Source organism: Octopus bimaculoides, chromosome 23 (genome assembly GCF_046866305.1).
Source record: "Octopus bimaculoides isolate indiv1 chromosome 23, ASM4686630v1, whole genome shotgun sequence".
Taxonomy (NCBI): Eukaryota; Metazoa; Mollusca; class Cephalopoda; order Octopoda; family Octopodidae; genus Octopus; species Octopus bimaculoides.
Window position 1 is genome coordinate 19,216,557 of NC_142950.1, and position 20,362 is coordinate 19,236,918.

At 37.4% G+C, this 20,362-nt stretch overlaps 1 protein-coding gene across 1 annotated transcript in view; it reads right to left on the reverse strand.

Moving 5' to 3' along the window:
- The window catches only part of LOC106867818 (inter-alpha-trypsin inhibitor heavy chain H5), a 126,617-nt gene that overhangs the window by 36,129 nt on the left and 70,126 nt on the right, over positions 1 to 20,362 (reverse strand). Inside the window, exons 3-8 of the mRNA XM_089340307.1 lie at positions 15,048 to 15,146; positions 13,602 to 13,849; positions 9,076 to 9,239; positions 7,326 to 7,614; positions 5,470 to 6,170; positions 239 to 350 (exon numbers count right to left, since the gene is read on the reverse strand). Coding sequence (XP_089196433.1) covers positions 239 to 350; positions 5,470 to 6,170; positions 7,326 to 7,614; positions 9,076 to 9,239; positions 13,602 to 13,849; positions 15,048 to 15,146 — 1,613 coding nt within the window. The remainder of the gene's footprint in view (positions 1 to 238; positions 351 to 5,469; positions 6,171 to 7,325; positions 7,615 to 9,075; positions 9,240 to 13,601; positions 13,850 to 15,047; positions 15,147 to 20,362) is intronic.

Genomic DNA, 20,362 nt, shown 5'->3' on the forward strand with positions numbered 1-20,362 from the left:
AAAACAAACTAAATAAATGGTGTTGTTCAAAGTCCCTTGTGATATTTGTTCTGCACTATGTTACAAAGACTCCCTTATCAGTTCTCCCCATTAGAAATATAGTGAACCAATGATTGCTTCATTGAAAACCTGTATGTAATGACACTATAGTTTGCCATTTGTAGTATTTAGAATATTATTAGTAAATAAATGTTATGTAGAGCAATATATATATATATATATAAATATTAATACTCACTTGCATAATTATCTCTCTGATAGTCCGGGTTGATATCAATAAACTTTGATGACAAACCTCCAAATATAGGCAAATCCAGTTGCATCTTGGTCAGGGAGTTTAGGAAATGATACTGGAAGAGAAATAGGAACATATACTTTTAATAAATGTACACACACACACACACACACACACACATATACTGTAAATTGTTTTATTCTTTTATTTGTTTTAGTCATTTGACTGCGGCCATGCTGGAGTGTGGTATGACGTCAGTGTCTGGGGAGGCTGACCGGAAGGGCGAGTCGACCGGAAGGGGAAAAAGGGCAGAGGGAGCCTCGATCGGGATTCGTGCCCTTTTCGAACGGGGCTGCGGTCAGGACAAGACGTGTTAAGCGACGGTCTAGGTTTGGGAAGGTTTGGGAGAAGCAGCTGCAATTCCTGGTGTACTTTGGGTCGGGGCAAGCTTCAAGGATCGGATACCGCAAGACGGACTCGCAGTCGAGGAAAGGAAAACCGAGGTAAGGCGATTCCATCTACTCGTACGCACACACCACATGGAGCACCACTTTGAAGGATTTTAGTCAAACAAATCAACCCAAGGACTTAATTTTCAAGCCTAGTAAATATCCCATCAGTCTCTTTTGGCGAACTGCTAAGTTACAGGGTTGTAAACACACCAGCACCGGTTGTCAAGCAGTGATGGGGGGACAAATACAGACACACACACATAGGTACATACATACACACAAATACGTTGAGCTTCTTTCAGTTTCCGTCTACCAAATCCTACTATAATCTCTGACCATATGAAGGGTCCTTAAACTTCCAAATCCTGATTGGTAGGTTATCAGGTGGCTGGCTGGCTTCCTGAAATTGGTGTTGCAGATCAATAGGTTATTCACATCACAGAATTCCAGTAGCCTTATCCCCTCTTCGCTTCAGGAACCAATCCCATGGCCTCCATGTACACCATGGAAGATACCGAGCTGCCACCTGACATGCCCATTGAAATCCCCAGCCACGAAGGTGAGATCATTGCCATTCATCTTTAAGGTAGCCAGCAGAAAAATATTAAAACGGTCCTTTACTCATTTGGTAGGCGCTCTTGTGGGGTGTAGGCAGAGATAATTGTTGCTATACTATTCTGCAAGACTAGCCTGAGCTTAAGTACTCTATCACAGACTCTGACTACCTCTATGACCTTATCCACCCACTTTTCTGCAAGAAGTGTGCCCACACTACCTATCCCATCGCTGTTACCTTCCCAGAAGATTTTATACCTATGTGAATGTGTGTGTGTGTGTGTATATATATATATATATATATATATATATATAACGTTGACCAATAACGTGGACATTCAATGTGCTAGAAATAGATCACATCTTGTGTCTATTAAGACCTAAATTGTGCTAGCTTCCTGGTAATTAATCAATATTAATTAATATATGATTTTTTACCCTATTTTTTAATTTATATATATATATATATATATATATATATATATATATATATATATATATATACAAATACATACATACATACATACATACACACACAAGGTGCGATGTGTAAATTGTTACCATCTTATAGATGTGAGAAGAATAGCACCATGATGCAATTCACTCTGCCAGAAATTTTGTAAACAACATACTGTATTGCTTGTCATTCACCTGGAAGCTCCAATACAAACATTTCAAAATGTCTGGGTGTCAATCTGAGGACAGTGCAGAGGATTCGGAAAGAGTTAGATGAGCCTAATGTTGATTATGAAGGTACAGCAGCTCAGAAAACTCACTCTTATTGCTCTGATAAGAAAAGAACTCCTGAATTTGTTGTGAGATCCAGGCCATGACTGACAACGATCTATCCAAATCAATCCGGTCCATTGCCAAGGACATGGGAGTGTCTAAGCTTCTTGTCAGGCAGGTAGTACATGAAGACATTTGGTATTCCTCATACAAGATGAAAAAGGGCCAATTTTTATCCCCAGCCATCAAGGACAAAAGGAAAGACCGCGTTACGAAGCTTTTGAACAAACTCAAGAATCCTTTGTTTTTTCTCAGATGAGAAAAATTTCTGCCAGGATCAGATGGTGAACACACAGAACAACCATTGGCTTGCCGTGTTCCCAAAAGATATACCAAGAGTGATAAAAATCAAACATCCATGGTGTCTGGAGTGATCACTAGTGATGGCAACGTTTTGCTTCCATTCATCTTCCCACATGGCCTCAGACTCAATACAGAAGCCTACATCAAGTGCCTGGAGGAGGTAGTGCTGCCCTGAGTCAAGAGGGTGGCTGCTGGTAGACCCTATGTCTGGCAACACGACTCTGCACCATGTCACGCAAGCAGGAGAACCCAGTCAGGACTGTCAGACAATTTCTGCGACTACATCACCCGTAACATCTGGCCACCTAACTCGCCAGACTGCAAACCCCTTGGTTATTATGTGTGGAGCGCAGTTGAGTGAAAGGCCAATAAAACTCCTTGTAACACCAAAGATGATCTGAAGATAAGAGTTATGGAAGCATTCATCAACTTAAGTAAGGAGACTGTCCAGAAGAGTTGCAGGAGATTCCGAAGTCGTCTGGCGGCTGTGGTTGAAACCAATGGCGATTTTATTGAATAAATTTACTCTTTAGAATTTCAAGGGAATTTTTTGTAATTTTGGTAAATATATCTGTTAAAATGAGATGTTAGTGTTATTTTCATGTTTGCATAATTTAGACGACAATTTATTCACAGCACCCTGTGTATATATAATGCAATGGGATTCAAACAGGTGCTTATGAATATTTTTATTCTCATAGATTGATTGTATTTTACTAAATGACAGCTGAATATCTCCTGACGAAATGGGGGTGGTTATGCAACAATGCAGAATTACATAATGTCATAAAGTGTACTTTGCATTGGTAACCAATAATCATGCTATTGAAATGTGTGTAGGGATGTTTTGAGCCATTCATTCCTTCTTATTTAGTATATATATATATGTACATGTATATATATATATATATATATATATATATATATTTGTTCCTAGAAAAACATGTAATCGTTACCAATATAGCAAGAGATTTCACTGCAAAAGGTCTAAATTGACTCCTTAAGGATCGTTTGACTTAAATTTGACAGTCAAATATAGCCTTATACAGAAATGTTGACATAGGAATAAATTTCAATAATAATGGATATTAGCGTCAAAACTCTCTTTTAAATTTAAAACTTTGTATATATATATATATATATAACAATATATTATAAATTAACTACCAACAAAAATAATTGGTAAGCTAACTTAACTATATATATATATATATATATATATATATATATATATAGAGAGAGAGAGAGAGAGAGCTGATTTGTAAATATCACAGAATATATCCACAGTAATTATATGATCACTTAATGTGCTGTACATGATCACAATGCTGGAAATCTTGGTGGGGAAAAAAAAATTGCTTCTGCCCAACATTTATAAATTAGAAGTAGGAAAGCATAAACATCATTAATGATATATTTATGCAATTAAGACATATAATTAAGAAATTGAAAAGTGATGTTTACCCAAATACTTGGAGGAAAGAGCTTACAATCCTCTGAATCTGGTGGAAGGGAGCGACAGGGAGACAGACAGACAGAGAGAAGGAGTTAAAAAAAGATATTCCCAAACCAGAGACCTAAAGGTGGTGGTGTTAAACCTGGAAGTGGATTGAGTCAACCATCCATGAAGGCTATGGTAGGATTAAAACTCAAAACACAAAAATGCTGGAATAAATACCACAATGCACTCTGTCTGATGCTCTACTGCATCTGTCAACCAACCGTCTTAGACTCATATTTTAGTTATTGACCCCCCCCCCCCACTGGAAGCAGGGGTCAAGAATGAATATTCAGCCATCCATCTTTGATTTTGGCAATGATAACCCTTTCTGCTGGAGACTGTGTTGCAGGGTAGATGGTACAGAGATATTTGTTCCTTGGGATTTGAACTCAGAATGGAAGGTAATAGAAAAAATTCCATAATGTATTTCATCCAATACTCTATCAACTCTGCCAATTCACAAACATATCAATTTCTAACTTTGGCACAGTTTGAAGGAGAAGAATATAGCTGATTGAATTGAAGTCGTAATATTACTCGTACTTCTACCCACCACCTTGAAGGATGAAAGGCAACTTGAGTTTTCAAGGGGAAAGTAATAGGGGTGTTTGAAATATCACAAGGCATTTTTATTTCATACCATTTAAACCTTTGATTCTCAAACTGACAAATACATGTCCCTGCCAATCACAGAAATAAAATTGTGAAATTTTTTGTTTCTTACTTTATGAAAAGTCAAAATACAAATCTGTACTAATTCTTCTTTCTTCACCATAGTTTTGGACAAATTTAAAATGTTTAAAGTTGAAGATCATCTTAATTTTATCAGCAGAAAAGAACTGGGAAAACTTTTGGCAAACCCCACCCCTTTCTTTATTTGAATGAAGGTATGTGACCTGGTGGTTAGGATATTGTATTCATGATCACAAATCATAGTTTTGGTTCATGAAATGAGCGGTTCTTGAGTAAAACATTTCATTTCATGTTGCTCCAGTCCACCCAGTTGTTAATGAGTAACCCTGTGTTTGTTCAGTGGAGATGATGTGATCTCAGCCTTTTATACATCACAGAAACCAAGTGGCCGTCCCAATGAGTCTTCGGACTCCAGACAGTAATGTCCAGGGGACTTACTACTTACTCCTTTATTTGGTACCTGCCACCCTCTTTATTGATTTCAAATTTTGGCACAAGGCCAGCAAGTTTGAGAGAGTGGAGTAAGTCAATTACATCCACCCCAGTACTCAACTGGTACTTATTTTATTGACCCCAAATAGATAAAAGATAAAGTCGACCTCGGCTGAATTTGAACTCAGAATGTAAAGATGGCTGAAATGATGCTAAGCATTTTGCCTGGCATGCAAATGATTTTGCCAGCTCACCACTTTCACTTTCTTTATTAAAGAGACGAGGAAATAGACTTTGCATCCACTTTAATTCTTTCCTACTTCATCATGGAGTTGGACAAGTTTTTAAATGTTTGAAATTTCAAACCAGCTTAATTTTCTTAAACAAGTTAATTTGTTTGCCCTATTTTGGCTCTCTCTAACATCCCATCCCCTAAGGACTGTGTTTTGCCTTGAATGAGAAAAGTTGATTAGGAATCAAGAATATAAAATAGTTTTTATAAAACCCACCTTGAGGGACAGCGTTCTCAACTGCTTGTAATTTTCACGGAAGTTATTCTCGTATTTTCTCATGTAAAGATTTCTCATCATGGATTTAACAGACATGAATGCCCACATTCTTTCTACCATCATTTTATATTCTGTTTCTGTCATGAACATAGGTGGATCATATTGCACTTTTACTTTGCCAAGATCTTTCACTTTTATAGACCGACCATTCCTTAACTCATTCACTTTGACGTCAATATCACCTTGATAACCTCTTCTGAACTTGCCTATGACACCCATTTCAGAACCAGAGTAATAATTTCCATCACCAAACATGGTTATTGTTTTCCTGTCGATATAGCTAGAATCATAGTCAAAATTAATACCCAACAAGAGAATTTTCGCAATTTGCTGGAAAAACTTGTACATTTGAGTATTTGCATCTTTGGCATCATAAACTCTACAGGCAATACCTTTATGTTCAAAACTGATTCTTTTCATAAGGGCAAAATCAGCATCAGCTCCAAAACCAATAGCAAATACAGTGACGTTGTACATGTTGGATGACTGAAAATTTTTCAAGATTTTTTCTCTGTTGGTTTCACCTGCGGTAGCCTGACCATCAGTCAGGAAAATCAACATTCTTGCACGTGCTTCATCGCTTTGAGGGAGGTCCCTAAAAGACTCAAATCCCTTCAATATGGCATCATTGATGTTTGTACCTACAATGGAAAATAAGGAATGATTGAATGGAAATAACTACCAGGAAATAATTACAACTTGCAGACGTAGTATAGCTGAGTGATTAAGATGTTCAGCTTGGCCAGATTAGCAGAAGGCATGTAATAATGGCTTCAAATTTTGGCACAAGGCCAGCAATCTCAAGGGAGGGATTAAGTTGATTCCAATGACACCAATATCCAACTAATACTTAAATACTTATATCAACCTTGAAAAGATGAAAAATAAAGTCAGCCTCAGTGGAATTTAAACCCAGAATGTAAAGAGCTGGAAGAAATGCTACTAAACATTTTGTTTGACTCACTAACGATTCTATCAGTTCACTGCTTTTTTTGAAGACAATAATAATAATGCAGGGTAAATTCCTTGTAGACAACTGTCATGTTGTTTAATAACATTTTCACAACAAAACCTTCACGATACAGGCTTGTTTGGTCACTAAACATATTATAAAGTTAGAGACATTATTCCAGACCTTCAACTATGATAGTATGATAGTGCAAATATTTGAAACAAATATTTGAAGCAAAATCTAATATCACTAGTTAGCCTCCAAATCACTAGACCTCTACATAACCCTCTCTTGAAATGTAACTGTGAATGGCATATATTTATCTTTTCACCTTTTCATGCTATGGCATTATATTCTCTGCAGCAAAGGTACCTTATCTATTGACTTGCATTTCCCAGAGAGGATTCTTTAATGGATTTGTATATGGTATTAGATTTAGTTTTAAATGTTTACAACTTTATATTATTTCAATAAGATGGAAGCAGAGTGTTTAGGCCTTCATTGTATGTAATTAGTGAATGAACAAATGTCTGTAGTGAAGGCTTGACAATAAATAAGTTGATAATAATGGCTGAGAGAGATTTAAGTGTTCTCACATGATTATTTTTGGATTAAAAGAGGTGCTGGATCATCAGTTGCTGGAAAACCAGAACTGTATAGCAAGAAGTGGCAAAAAGTATCTTCAATATTACTTATCAGGTGGTAAGTATATAATGACTAAGGGAGATAAATCCAAGGAGATGAGCGATATCTGCCTCTGTTGGGGCAGACAAACAGAGAAAGATACAGACACACTTCTAATTCTCAAATTAGATATTTTTTTAATTGTATAAAATTGTTATACCTCCTTGGGCTACGAATTCTGTTTCTACATAATTTATGGCTTCTTTGATACTTTCTGGAGTTACTTCAACAAAGCCTTCTTTTCGGGGATTTATAAGGTCACTGAATTGAATGAAGTGAATTCTGTCCTTTTCTGTGAGTGTATAGAGGATTTTGAACAATGATAGCTTCATCTGTTCCAATTTAGAATTTGCCATGGAACCACTGTCATCCAAAACAAACACTATATCTCTGGGCAGAGTTTCAAAGTGACTAGGAGCGAAGAAATGCAGGAAATAACCATTGAAGATCTGCAGAAATGGAAGAAAAACATGATAACAACACAGCATATTCATTAATGGAAGATAGATGTATGACTTACATTGGACAATGTAGTTTTCCGATAAAAAAGACGAGTTTATCATGATGAGAACGTCTTTGATCCTAGGTTTGTGCAATTAGGGTTGATCAAGGGCTGAACAACAACAAAAGAAACTACTACTACTACTACTACTACTACTACTACTACTACTACTACTACTACTACTAACACCACTACCACCACCACCACCACCACCACTACCACTACTACTACTACTACTACTACTACTACTACTACTACTACTACTACTACTACTACTACTACCACTACCACTACTACTACTATGGAAAACCTAAGATTCAAATAATAAAATTTTCTATCTTTGAAAAAATAATACAAACAAAACATTGAATGAATATATTAGCTGAGTGGTTAAGAAGTTCACTTAACAACCACAAAGTCCTGGATTTGATCCCAATACATAACATCTTGGACAAGTATCTTCATCATCATCATCATCATTATCATCATTTAATGTACATGTTCATTGGCACCTCTGAGCAAAAAAGCAGTGGTGTCATTTACATTCTTCAGTAAAAAGATCATCATCATCATCATCATCATCATCATACTCATCATATTCATCATCATTAAATGTCCATGTTCCATGCAGACATGAGTTGGACAGTTTGACAGGATCTGATGGGTCCAAAGGCTGCATCTACTTTAGTGTGGTTTCTACAGCTGGGTGCCCTTCTTAATGCCAACCACTTTACAGTGTGTGCTGGGTGCTTTTTATGTGGCACCAGCACTAGTGAGGTTGTCAAGAAGCTTGTAAGAGTATGAACCCTGGTGAAGAGAAAGGCTTTATACTTGAGATTGATTGGTTAAAATATGAAAGAAAGTGGGGAGGGCAGGATATTGTAAAGGAGCTACATGGCTACTCATTTAGAAGAGAGGGAGAGAATGATCACTAGGAGCTGCAGAGAGGCAAAAAGTGGAGAAGAGTTGTCCAGGTGGTTCCTCAATGCATGAGGTGAATAAAAGTTGGCAAATGTGGGTTTACAAAATTGTACGGAGAGCTCATGATGGGGGAGGGGCAGGCAGGCAGGGAGGAGAGCAGCGGGATAGTAAAATGATACAATTGACTGGGAAAGGGCAAGAGAGAGAGAGAACGGGAGGGGGTGGGGGCAAGAGAGAGGGGAGGGAGAGGAAGGGAGAAAGAGAGAGATGATGTGTTGAGTAAGTTATAGGAGAAGGGACAGGAGCCAGGCATAGCGTATGATGAGAGGTAATTTGGTCCATGATGGTGTGTGAATTATTGTAATATGGGGGTGGAGAGAACAATATTAATGGGTGAAGAATGGCTAATAAGTGAATTGGTACCGGTAGTAGGAAAAATAAAATAGTATCAGAGGAGAGCTGCAGAGAGAGATTTATTCGAACTTACCAACATGTCTCCAGCATCTTTTCCTCGTTTAGTATCGTAGTTGATAGTTAAAAGGCCTTTCAAACCGTCTTGCGACTCCTTCATTTGTTGTAGACGAGAAGCCCGCATGGTGATAATGGCTGTTTTTTCATTAGGTTTGCTGATGGTCACCATATCATTTTGGACTGCAACATAGAGAAATTGTTGTGAACTCATTTCATCCTCCTAATTTTATGAAAATACATTACTTTTGTTTCAGTTAATTCTCAAAAGAATGAAGAATTTAGGAAAAACACCTCTGTCATTATTAAGTTGGCGTTTGGAATATAATTCAGCACGAAATTTTGATGGAACACTTTAATTTAGATCGCTTTAAAACAAAAAGTTTGTATCATAGAATTGGGGGTGGTTTCAGGTCAGTTACAGAACACGTAGACTGATAGACTCATATGATATTTAATCCTTTTGTTATTATATTTCTGATGAAATACACTGTCTTTGTTTCAAATAATTTTGAAAATAATGAAACACTTAGTAAAATAACTTTGTCATTATTAATTAGATGTTTGGAACATAAATTGACATCCACTTAACATGGATGCCTTGTTAGAACACCGAATATTGCGTTATTAGCCTTGAGAGATCCTTTCTTATAGACACTTGGTGTTCTAACAAGGCATCCAATGATAAGTCAGATATTAAGATTATCTTTTGGTATTAATACTTCTTCCATCGCTAATAATTAATAAATTAACAAGAAATTTTGATGGAAGGTTTTAATTCAAATCACTTTGAAACAGAGGATTTGTACCATAGTACACAAGGTCAAAATGGTTAAAAAAAAAGAAACAATCATAAGCTAAATTTGAATAAGTTTATATGCTATGGCAAGGGTAGGAAACTATATTTTTGTAGTTGCTCATGTTTTTAAATATCTTTTTCCGTGCTCCCCACCATATATGCTATATTGTACCTTATATATAAAAACAACCCCATATATCACTCCCCAGATTTCCATCACTACCAATGCGTGTCATCATTGTCATCATTTAGTGTCTGTTTTCCATGCTGACATGGATAAGACAGTTTGATTGGAGCTGGTAAGCTGGAGAGCTGCACCAGGCTTTAGTCTGTTTTGGCTTGGTTTCTACAGCTGGATGCTCTTCCTAAGCCAACCACTCCATAGAGTGTACTGGGTGTTTTTTACGTGTCATCGACTCAAGTGCCTTTTATGTCTCATCAGCACGGGTGTCCTTTACATGTCACTGGTCACTGGCATGGATACCTTTTATGTGACACTGAAACAGGTGCCTTTCATGTGGCACTGAAACAGGTGCCTTTCACGTGTCACCAGTATGAGTATGTAAGTAAATCATCAAATGCCCAATGGCTCCAACTACATTAAATTTGAAGAATGTTTACAAAAGCTTCTAAAGTCTCAGTGACCCCCACCTTTTGCTGACCCCTGTGTTATAGGGAGAAAATATTCTTGACATCTCAGCTACTGACCTTTAACTGGAAGAAATAAAAAAAAAACTATCATTATTGGATAATTGGTTGGTTGATTGATGGTAGGCAGACAGATCTGAGACCTATCCGATCTATGCAAATATTGGGAGAATGGGGTGAGGAGTAAAATTGACATTGATGATGGTGGTGGTGGTGGTGGTGATGCTGATAGCCATGAAGATGATGGCGTGACATGATTTTCATGAATATGTATACATATATTTGTACTATGTGTGTATGCAAGTATCTATCTATCTATCTATCTATCTCCTGTCAAACTGTCGAACCCATGCCAGCATGGAAAATGGGCATTACTGGATGATGATGATGATGATGATGATGATGATGATGATGATGATGATGATGATGATGATGATTATGATGATGATGTGTGTGTGTGTGTGTACATAGAACACATACATGCATACATACATACATACAAACAAAAATACCCTGTTGTTGATGTTGAAATTCCAATGAAGGAGCCTTGGATCTAGGTTAGAAACCAGTTCTTTCTCTATTGGCAAGAAATCTTGAAATCAAACTGAATAAGGACATACATATGCATACATAGACATATGTACACAGGCATAACAAAATTTGTTGGCCACTCTAGGTTACATAAAAAGAAAAATGTCTATGAAGTAATACTGAAAATGTCAGCTTCTCACAGAAACAAATATATAAATAATTCTTGAAAATTGTTGGCACTTAATTTGTACAAGAATGATAATATGTAACATTCTCCAACTTTCTGAATCTGTCATAGAAATTCTTCAGTGGATTTAAAATTTAAGGGCCAGAAATAACGTCTCTCAGTATATCAGTGTGAATGTCTGTTGTTGCTATTTAACCCCAGGTGACTCATAATTGAGGAAACATTACATCTAAAAAATATATATTAGCGACAGAGGCAGATTTAATCCTGTGAGGTAATATTTATTCCCATTTAATGTGGATGTTCTATTAAAACAAAAGAACAAACTTTACTGTGGTAGATGCCATGAGAGAAACTTGTTTATATCACTGGCGTGGATATAAATTCTCATGATCTCCAGTACCGAGACCACCAGATCATGTGATTTTGATCTTCTTTGGGTTTATCAATGATAGGCACTGGAGATGGTGGGATTTATCTCCCCACCAGCGATATAAACAAACGTGCATTTTGCACCAAAAAGGCCATATGAGAGTTGCTCTCATGATATCCATTGCAGTAAAGTTTGTTCTAATAGAACGTCCATGTTTAAGTGGGGATAAAACGTATCAAAAGTGCTGAACCCACAATCATCTCTTGTTCTTTAGGCATAGTATATCTTAGACTATGTTAACCAAATATGTAGCCTGATGTATCAGTTGGAGTGCATCCTCATCTTGATTATTGCTTTCACTATGTTTCAGCTGTGTACATTTCAGCCTTCTTCAGATGTTTTGTGATTCATCTTAGTATCTTGCTTGAGATTAAACTCAGAACATCTACATTTCCACACCTTTATCCACAACGCTATTTAGTGCAGTCAACAAGAAGTTCTGAGTTCAATCCCAAGCAAGGCACTAAGGTGAATCGCACAACACCCGAAGACAGTTGGAGCACAAACATCCAGAAGAAGGGAAGACACTGATGATGCAAGAACACAAAGGACAGCTTCACACTTACCAAAGGATTGATGTGAAGGAAGCTGGAGTATATACAGCTGGAAAGATAGAGAAGGCAACCGTCAAGATGAGAGCACCAGTCTGACTAATACATCTATATATAGAAATTCCTCATCTCAGAAATAAAGATCTCCATAACCTGATGTTTTCTTGTTATTTTATCTTCAACATTATGTCAACATCAGTTGTTGAATGCATTTCTACAGATGTGCACATTTTAAAAATTCTGTCGCTTGTCATTGTGTCTGGCCTTGGAGCCCACCAGACAGGTGACATATTTCATTAAAATTGACACATGTTGCGTTATAGGGAATCTGGTTGAGGATTACATTGATTACATATGAACCCATGGAATACTCAGCCACTTGTATGCTAAGGCACAAATTGGCAGAGCTGTTCATGTAGGACAGAATATCTTATATTAATTCCAATATTGTGTTCTGAGTTAAAGTCCCATTGGGGTTAACTTTGACTTTAATCCATTTAGGGGTTGATAATAAAAAGTACCAATCCAGGACTGTAGATTAAAGGAACTATTAGAAGATGGGGCCAGAGGTATACATGGAAAATTATGATAAAATATGATGTACACAGAAAGTGGTAATGTAATAAGGATTTATTCTTTTATTTGTTTCAGTCATTTGACTGTAGCCATGCTGGAGCACTGCCTGTAGTCAAACAAATCAACCCCTGGGCTTGTTCTTTGTAAGCCTAGTACTTATTCTATTGGTCTCTTTTGCCGAACCGCTAAGTTGCAGGGACATAAACACATCAAAATCAGTTGTCAAGCGATAGTGGGGACACACACAGAGGCACACAAACATTTATACATATATGCATATATATGTGTGTGTGTGTGCGCGTGTGTGTGTGTGTGTGTGTGTGTGTGTGTGAATGATGAACTTTTTTTAGTTTCTGTCTACCAAATCCATTCACAAGGCCTGTGGATATAGTAGAAGACACTTGCCAAAGGTGCCACACAATGGGACTGAACCCAGAGCCATGTGGTTGGTAAGCAAGCTACTTACCACACAGCCACTCCTGTGCCTATTTGTACAATAAATAATGACAAAATATACATATTGGTGATTTGTAACCAATGTACAATGATTTGTACACAAAAAGCTGTGATCATATGATAATGTGTACACAGAAAGTGGTGATGGAATAATGCATGTGATACACAGAAAGTTATGATGGAATAATGATGTGCACACAGAAATGGTGATGAAATGTACACAGAAAGTAATAATGGAATAATATGTACAGAGAAAGCGGTGATGTAATAATGTTCAGATGAAATAGATACACAAAAGTGTGGTGAATGAGTTCTATATCCACAAAAGTATGCAATATGGTATAATATAATGGTGTATACATACCGCTATCATCGAAGCTGGAAAGAAGTTCTCCTTTTATTGGAGGTACCTTGAGGTTAACGAGAGGGCGTAATTCTTGGATCTTAACTGTCACTTCGAAATCATCAACGACATTACCAGGGTGTAAATAGAAGGTAGGCTCATATTCTCCTCCACGACGAATCAACAGTTCCTCATAGACCAGGCTAAACTCAACCTCAGTTTTTGGTGGTGCCTGTACATGGAATTGGAAGAAACTCGTTCCTCGTGGTCTATATTTAATATAGAAATATCAATGGTTTAATTAGATGTTTTTAATGAAACATTTACTGTAAGCATTGCTGGATAATGTAGTGGAAGTATTAGGCTTTCAGCGAATAAACTCAGAGATTCAGATTCTAATCTTGGCCATAGGTATTTACTCAACTAATAGCTCATGGCCTAGTGGTTAAAGTGTCATGATAACGAGGTTGTTAGTTCAATTCTTGGCCCAGACAAGTGGTGCATTTCCTTCTGTAAGGTGCTTTGTTTTTTTATGTCGCTCCAATCTACTCAGCTGTAGATGTGTACCAGCTGGTGTAGCTCTCTCTTCCTCCAGCTGTTACATCCTCAATATGCCACAGAGTCAAGGGTAGGAAGGTCAAGAATGTGGCTGTTTGTGACTACACAGCCACCTAAAAAATTAATGAAAGCATGGTATGTATGTATGTATGTATGTATGTGTGTATGTATGTATGTATGTATGTATGTATGTATGAAGAGATCCTAGGATCTGCCAATTTCTGCATATGTCAGATTTGGTGACATGTAAAACACTTTTTTACCCACAAAAATAAATATAAATAAAAACAACCACCCTGGCTCCTATATGCAAAATTGTGTTTCTTGTAAGCTTTGAGGTGTGGGTTTGTGAAAAGATGCTTGCTTCCTAACCACATGGTTCTGGGTTCAGTTCCACTGCATGCCGTCTTCAGCAAGTATCTTCTACTATAGCCTTGAGCCGACCAAAGCCTTGTCAGTAGATTTGGTAGATGGAAACTGAAAGAAGCCTGTCGTATATATATATATATATATATATATATATATATATATATATATATTATGAATATATCTATGTGTGTGTGTCTTTGTGTCAGTGTTATCCCCCACCACCACTTAACAACTGGTGTTGGTGTGCTTACGACCCTGTAACTTAACGGTTCGGCAAAAGAGACCGATAGAATAAGTACTAGGCTTTAAAAAAATAAGTCCTAGGGTCAATTTGTTCAGCTAAAACCCTTCAAGGCGGTGTCTCAGCACGGCTGCAGTCAAATGAATGAAACAAGTAAAAAATAAAAGATAAAAGCTTTTTTGTCTGAATATGTGATGCTGAAATTGAGGTGCATCTAACACGCCTGTGCATCTTTTATACCATCAAACACAGGAGGCAGTGTAGAAGGTGTGACATTATGATAAAGAAAAGCTGTATACCTCAAATCATAGTTGACTGGGTTGTATTGGTTATTATCAGTCAGTGCATTCTTCAAATTCTGGACAATTCTACTTCGAATAAAATCACCCTTCATTTTCCTGCAAAACAGAAAATAAAAACAAAAACACATTGCATTATTGGTTTCACATTTTGGCACAAGGCTCGTGATTTTGGGGAAGAGGATAAGTTGATTACTTCAACCCATTACACGATTGATACTTATTTTATCGACCCAGAAAGGATGCAAGACTAAGTCGATCTCAGTGGAATTTGAACTCAGAACGTAAAGACAGACAAAATGCCACTAAGCATTTTACCCGACGTCCTAACGATTCTGCCTGCTTGCTACCTTAAAACATTGCATCATTGAAACGTTCCACCTTTAACTATCTTATTTTTTTCAATCCATGTCTGATTTTCGATTGGATTGCATATGTTCACTCCACTGTAGTACGAAGGCCTCAACATGTTCTCTCCACGGCTATGGTCCGATGTGGGGGCCGTGAATTTGAGCTTGAGATCATACTGGCTTAATGAGCCTACTTTACCACACTGGCTTGACATGGTTTGGCAGAGGGATGCAGATTTTTTTATACTCTTGCCCAGGATTAGTTAAGTTGATTACATCGACCCCAGTGCCCAACTGGTGCTTATTTTGGTTTGACGGGCAACATTTTTCATTTATGTTTTATGTAGTGTTTTTGGTACCGAAACACTTTATAGACGTCAGTGATTGGTTGAAATTACACAAATACGACAACTTTAACATGAAATAACTTATTAAGAACTAATTTTTGTTAAGAAGGCTTAGAGAAAAAGATGTTTTATATGACACATTCTACCAGTATCCCAAGTTTGAAAGTGTTTCGTTAAGAAAACAAGTGTTGCCCGTCAAACCCAAAAGTTCCCTTATTTTATTGACCACGAAAGGATGAAAGGCTAATTCGACCTCGGTGGGATTTGAACTCAGAACACAAAAGCGGACGAAATACTCGCTTAACATTTCGCCCGGCATGTGAACGATTCTACCAGCAAGCCGCCTTCTGATAGAGTTTAAGTATCGTAAAAAAGCATTCTAGCCGTCACCATCCTGATACTCGTCAAACATAAGACAGTAGAGTCCCTGGTATTAAAACAGTAGACGCAATGGTCACTGCAGGACCGTCTTTAATCATAGATCTTTAAAAATCACAGTTTATCTGGTATGGAAAAAACAACCAAAACTACTACTACTACTACTACTCTTTCAAATAAAGACAGCCTACACTGCTCTCAGAATTTGAAGGGATGTAATTACTTCCTGTCAGTACAGCGTTCAGTAAAATACAATGCGTTAAATAAGATGTGACAGCAGAAGTGTTCCGCTTGTACACACACACACACACACACACACACACACACACACACACACACACACATGCTCCCTCACACATATACTTATCTACGAACATGCATACATATATTTACACACATAACTTTTAGGATAATGTTAATAGCCCTTGTTGCCTGTTTTAGACAGTGTGAATGTCTGTGACTGGAATGTTCCACCCAACAGTGAAGATCAGATGAAGGTTTTGTGGAAAACAAGCAATTGCCGATGTATGAGCCCGCTGGCTTTTCTTCTCCTCTGGTGTTTATTCCAGAAACAGGCCACCAACTTCGGCCGATAAAGCATCGATAGCGTCGATGTTGTAGCAAACGTTGTCATTAAAACGTAGAGAACTCGAACATATCTTTTATCTGTTGTTTGTTTCAGTCATTAGACTGCGGCCATGCTGGGGCACCACTTTCAAGAATTTTCAGTCGAACGAAAATACCTTTTTTTTATAAGCCTGTTACTTTTCCCGGGGCTGTTAACACACCAACGCCGGTTGTCAAGCAGTAGGGAGTGGGTGACAGAAATGCACAGACACACATTTCAGTAACTATTGGCTAATGTAGTTATTACCTAATATAGTCCTGCAATAACTACGTCTGTCTGTATTCCCTGATATAACAACTGATAACAGGATCATGACTGAAAAGCTTTTAATCTTAGGTCTGTTTAATAATAACTGACAGAGATTTAAACAACAAACATCAACAATACCAACACACTACAGTAAACTCAGTGTCTTTGTGCCAACACGAGAACATTATTTTATATTTTATTGAAATCGAAACTAAAATGATTGAGAGCAGTGTTGTCTTAAGGAATAGGGACACAAAACAGTTGCTGGGGAGCCTCGAGTTTAAGGGTCCAGTTCTGGGCCCAGTGCACTGATTTTCCCAAGGATGATAAGATGGTTCAAATAGAGAGACAGCTAATGGTTTTAGTTAGGATGCTTTATGTAATAGACCTTGTCAACCAAGGCTGGATCTTAAAAATATGTATAAAAAATAAAATACCAGAAGATGAAATAAAACAAAGAGCAACAACAATAAACACATTGCTACAAGTTTTAATGTCCCTGTATCAATTACAAATATTAGATATTATTATTTTATTTCAACTAGAATATGGTAAAGAGGTCGTCTGAAATGATGGCATTGAAGAACGTATGGGGTTCGGCTGAAAAAACATTCAAAATTAAAGAAAAGAACAATAAGAAGCCTTTTCTCTCAGTTTCGTGAGAAACTGATGCTCTTCAACAATATTTATGCCGACTAAGCAAAATGTCTTTCGTTGATCGTTCGTCGTTGTAGAATTTGAACACCAAGTCAAACCTGATCGGGTGAACCTATGGTCAAAGGATTAAAAGCATCCCAGCTGTCACCAGCAATGCATCTAAGACTGTATTGTCTAATATGACCTTTTCTAAGATGCTAGGCTATGATATGTATAAGGAAGAATTGGCTGCTATCTCTAGCATAAGGAACAACCATATACGAATTCTTTTTTTGGTTGGTATTCATGCGTTTTGTTAGTGTTCAATTTCAGTCCAGCTCTAAGCTTGATAGAGTTTACATATGATAGAGTTTACATATGATAGAGTTTACATATGATAAAAAGCATTCAAGCCGTCACCGTCAAAATATATTTTATATAAAGGACAGTGAAGACCATGATATAAAAATAAATGTGATAGTCACTGCTGGAACGTTTTTAATCGTAGAGCTAGAAAAATTCACAGTTTATCTGAAACTAAACAAGTACTACTACTACTACTACTACTACTACTACTGCTACTACTACTACTACTACTACTACTACTACTACTACTACTACTACTACTACTACTACTACAGCAACAACAACAACAATTACTACTACTACTACTACTACCACCACCACCACCACCACCACCACCACTACTACTATTACTACTACTACTACTACTACTACTACTACTACTACTACTACTACTACTACTACTACTACAGCAGCAACAACAACAACAATTACTACTACTACTATTACCATCACCACCACCACCACCACCACCACTACTACTACTACTTCAAGCACCCTAACAAAGGCAACCCTACACTGATCTCAAAATATATTTGGAAAAAGAAAAATAAGAGTAAGTCTACAACACTTTGCACGATCTGTCAAGGGTAGAGTCAACTCATACAATATTTGTCGTACTGAGAAATGTTACATTATAAACCAATTATAAATAGATGCAATATCAACTTGCGGACCGAGTATGAACGTTTTGTTGTCACTTTTTAGAATATGGAAGCACCGGTGACGTCACACATCAAGTGACATGCTGCCATATTGTCTTTTGTTTTATATTTACCCTATACAAGACTGCAAGAAAGTATTGGGCAATTTGGTGTTTTAGATGAAAATTAAACAACGTCTAACAAGAACCATTGTTGTTGTCGTTGTTGTTGTTCGTCCTTTTTTACGATATTGACCAAGACTCTACTTCTAACGCACCACAACGACGAAGGATACAGCCGCAGATGCAAATAGAACTTTGTGGCTGCTCCGGCTTGTATACCACATTTTCCGTGCGATGAAACTACTGAAATATTGGTGTCTCATTGTCGCAGACCAGCGCGGCAAAATGTCCCTCGTTTGTTTGTGTTTTGAAGAAAGTCGAGACCTGAATTACACCGAATTTGATTATAGGGGAGAAAGACTGCACCAGAAGAAGAAGGGCCGCACTAGACAAAGAAGGGTCGCACTAGACGTAGAAGGGCCGCCCCATCATTGCCTCCTTGAATTCTATGATCAGTGGCAAGGTAATCAACACAACAGTGAGTATATCAGGAAAGCAGTGGAAGGATCGGGGTGATTTACAATATTTCTCCGTGCTCTGAGGTTCTCATTCCACACAGGCGCAGACGATGCTAGATATCGTTTTTCTGCTCATTGTAATGGGGATGTAGTGAAACCTCTCTCTCAGGCATTCAATCACAAATGATAACGAAGGGGCTAACATCTAGCCTTCGGCTGCCTTGGACCCTTCTGTCCACCACCCTGATTGGTTCTTATTTGCTAGTTGGGTTTCCTTCCAAGTTATCCATCGAAAAGCCAGACTTTGTATGCAACTTAAATAGGTATACACACACAGTACTTGATGATTGTTGAATCCTCTGAGGTAATTCACTTCTTCGATAAGTTTCTTTCTTCTCGTTCAGAGATTTAGAATTAATAGCTTTTCTATTTCCTTCGTCCCCCAGGAATCCAAGAATAGCGCTCTTCACCAAATATATTTGATAGAGGTTGAGAGTTTAGTCATCGGCGACACGACGTTGTGACAGAGAGGGAGAGAGAGAGAGAGTAGTGAAGGCGAAGAACAACAGAAGGAAGAACGAGGAGGGAGTATCAATCCGAGCAAAATACTTCATAAGCTCTCTGTTGGCATACCAGGCTAACAATATTACTTAGGTTAGTGAAGAACTCCAACTAATCTTTTAGTAGGGTCCAAAGTTATGGTTCATCACAATTCTATATTGTAAATCCGTGGATGAGCTTCAGATAAATTGATTTTTACAGAGTGATATATAAGAGACAAATTAGAAATAACGGTCATTACATATAATTCCTTTATTAGAGCAAATTTAGCTTACAGTTGTTTCCAGCAATGGCTCTGACGAAAGTAGCATTCATTTTCTTAGGTCGTTCAATTTACCTCAATTGATCAATAGACTAATTGAGTAAACCTATTTATAATGACTACTGTAAGCCAAATTTGCTCTAATAAAGGAATTATATGTAATGACCATTATTTCAAACTTGTCCCTTTTATACACACACACACACACACACACACACACACACACAAACAAACACACACACACGCACACACACACATACACACACACACACACACACACACACACATATATATATATATACACATGCGTATATGGG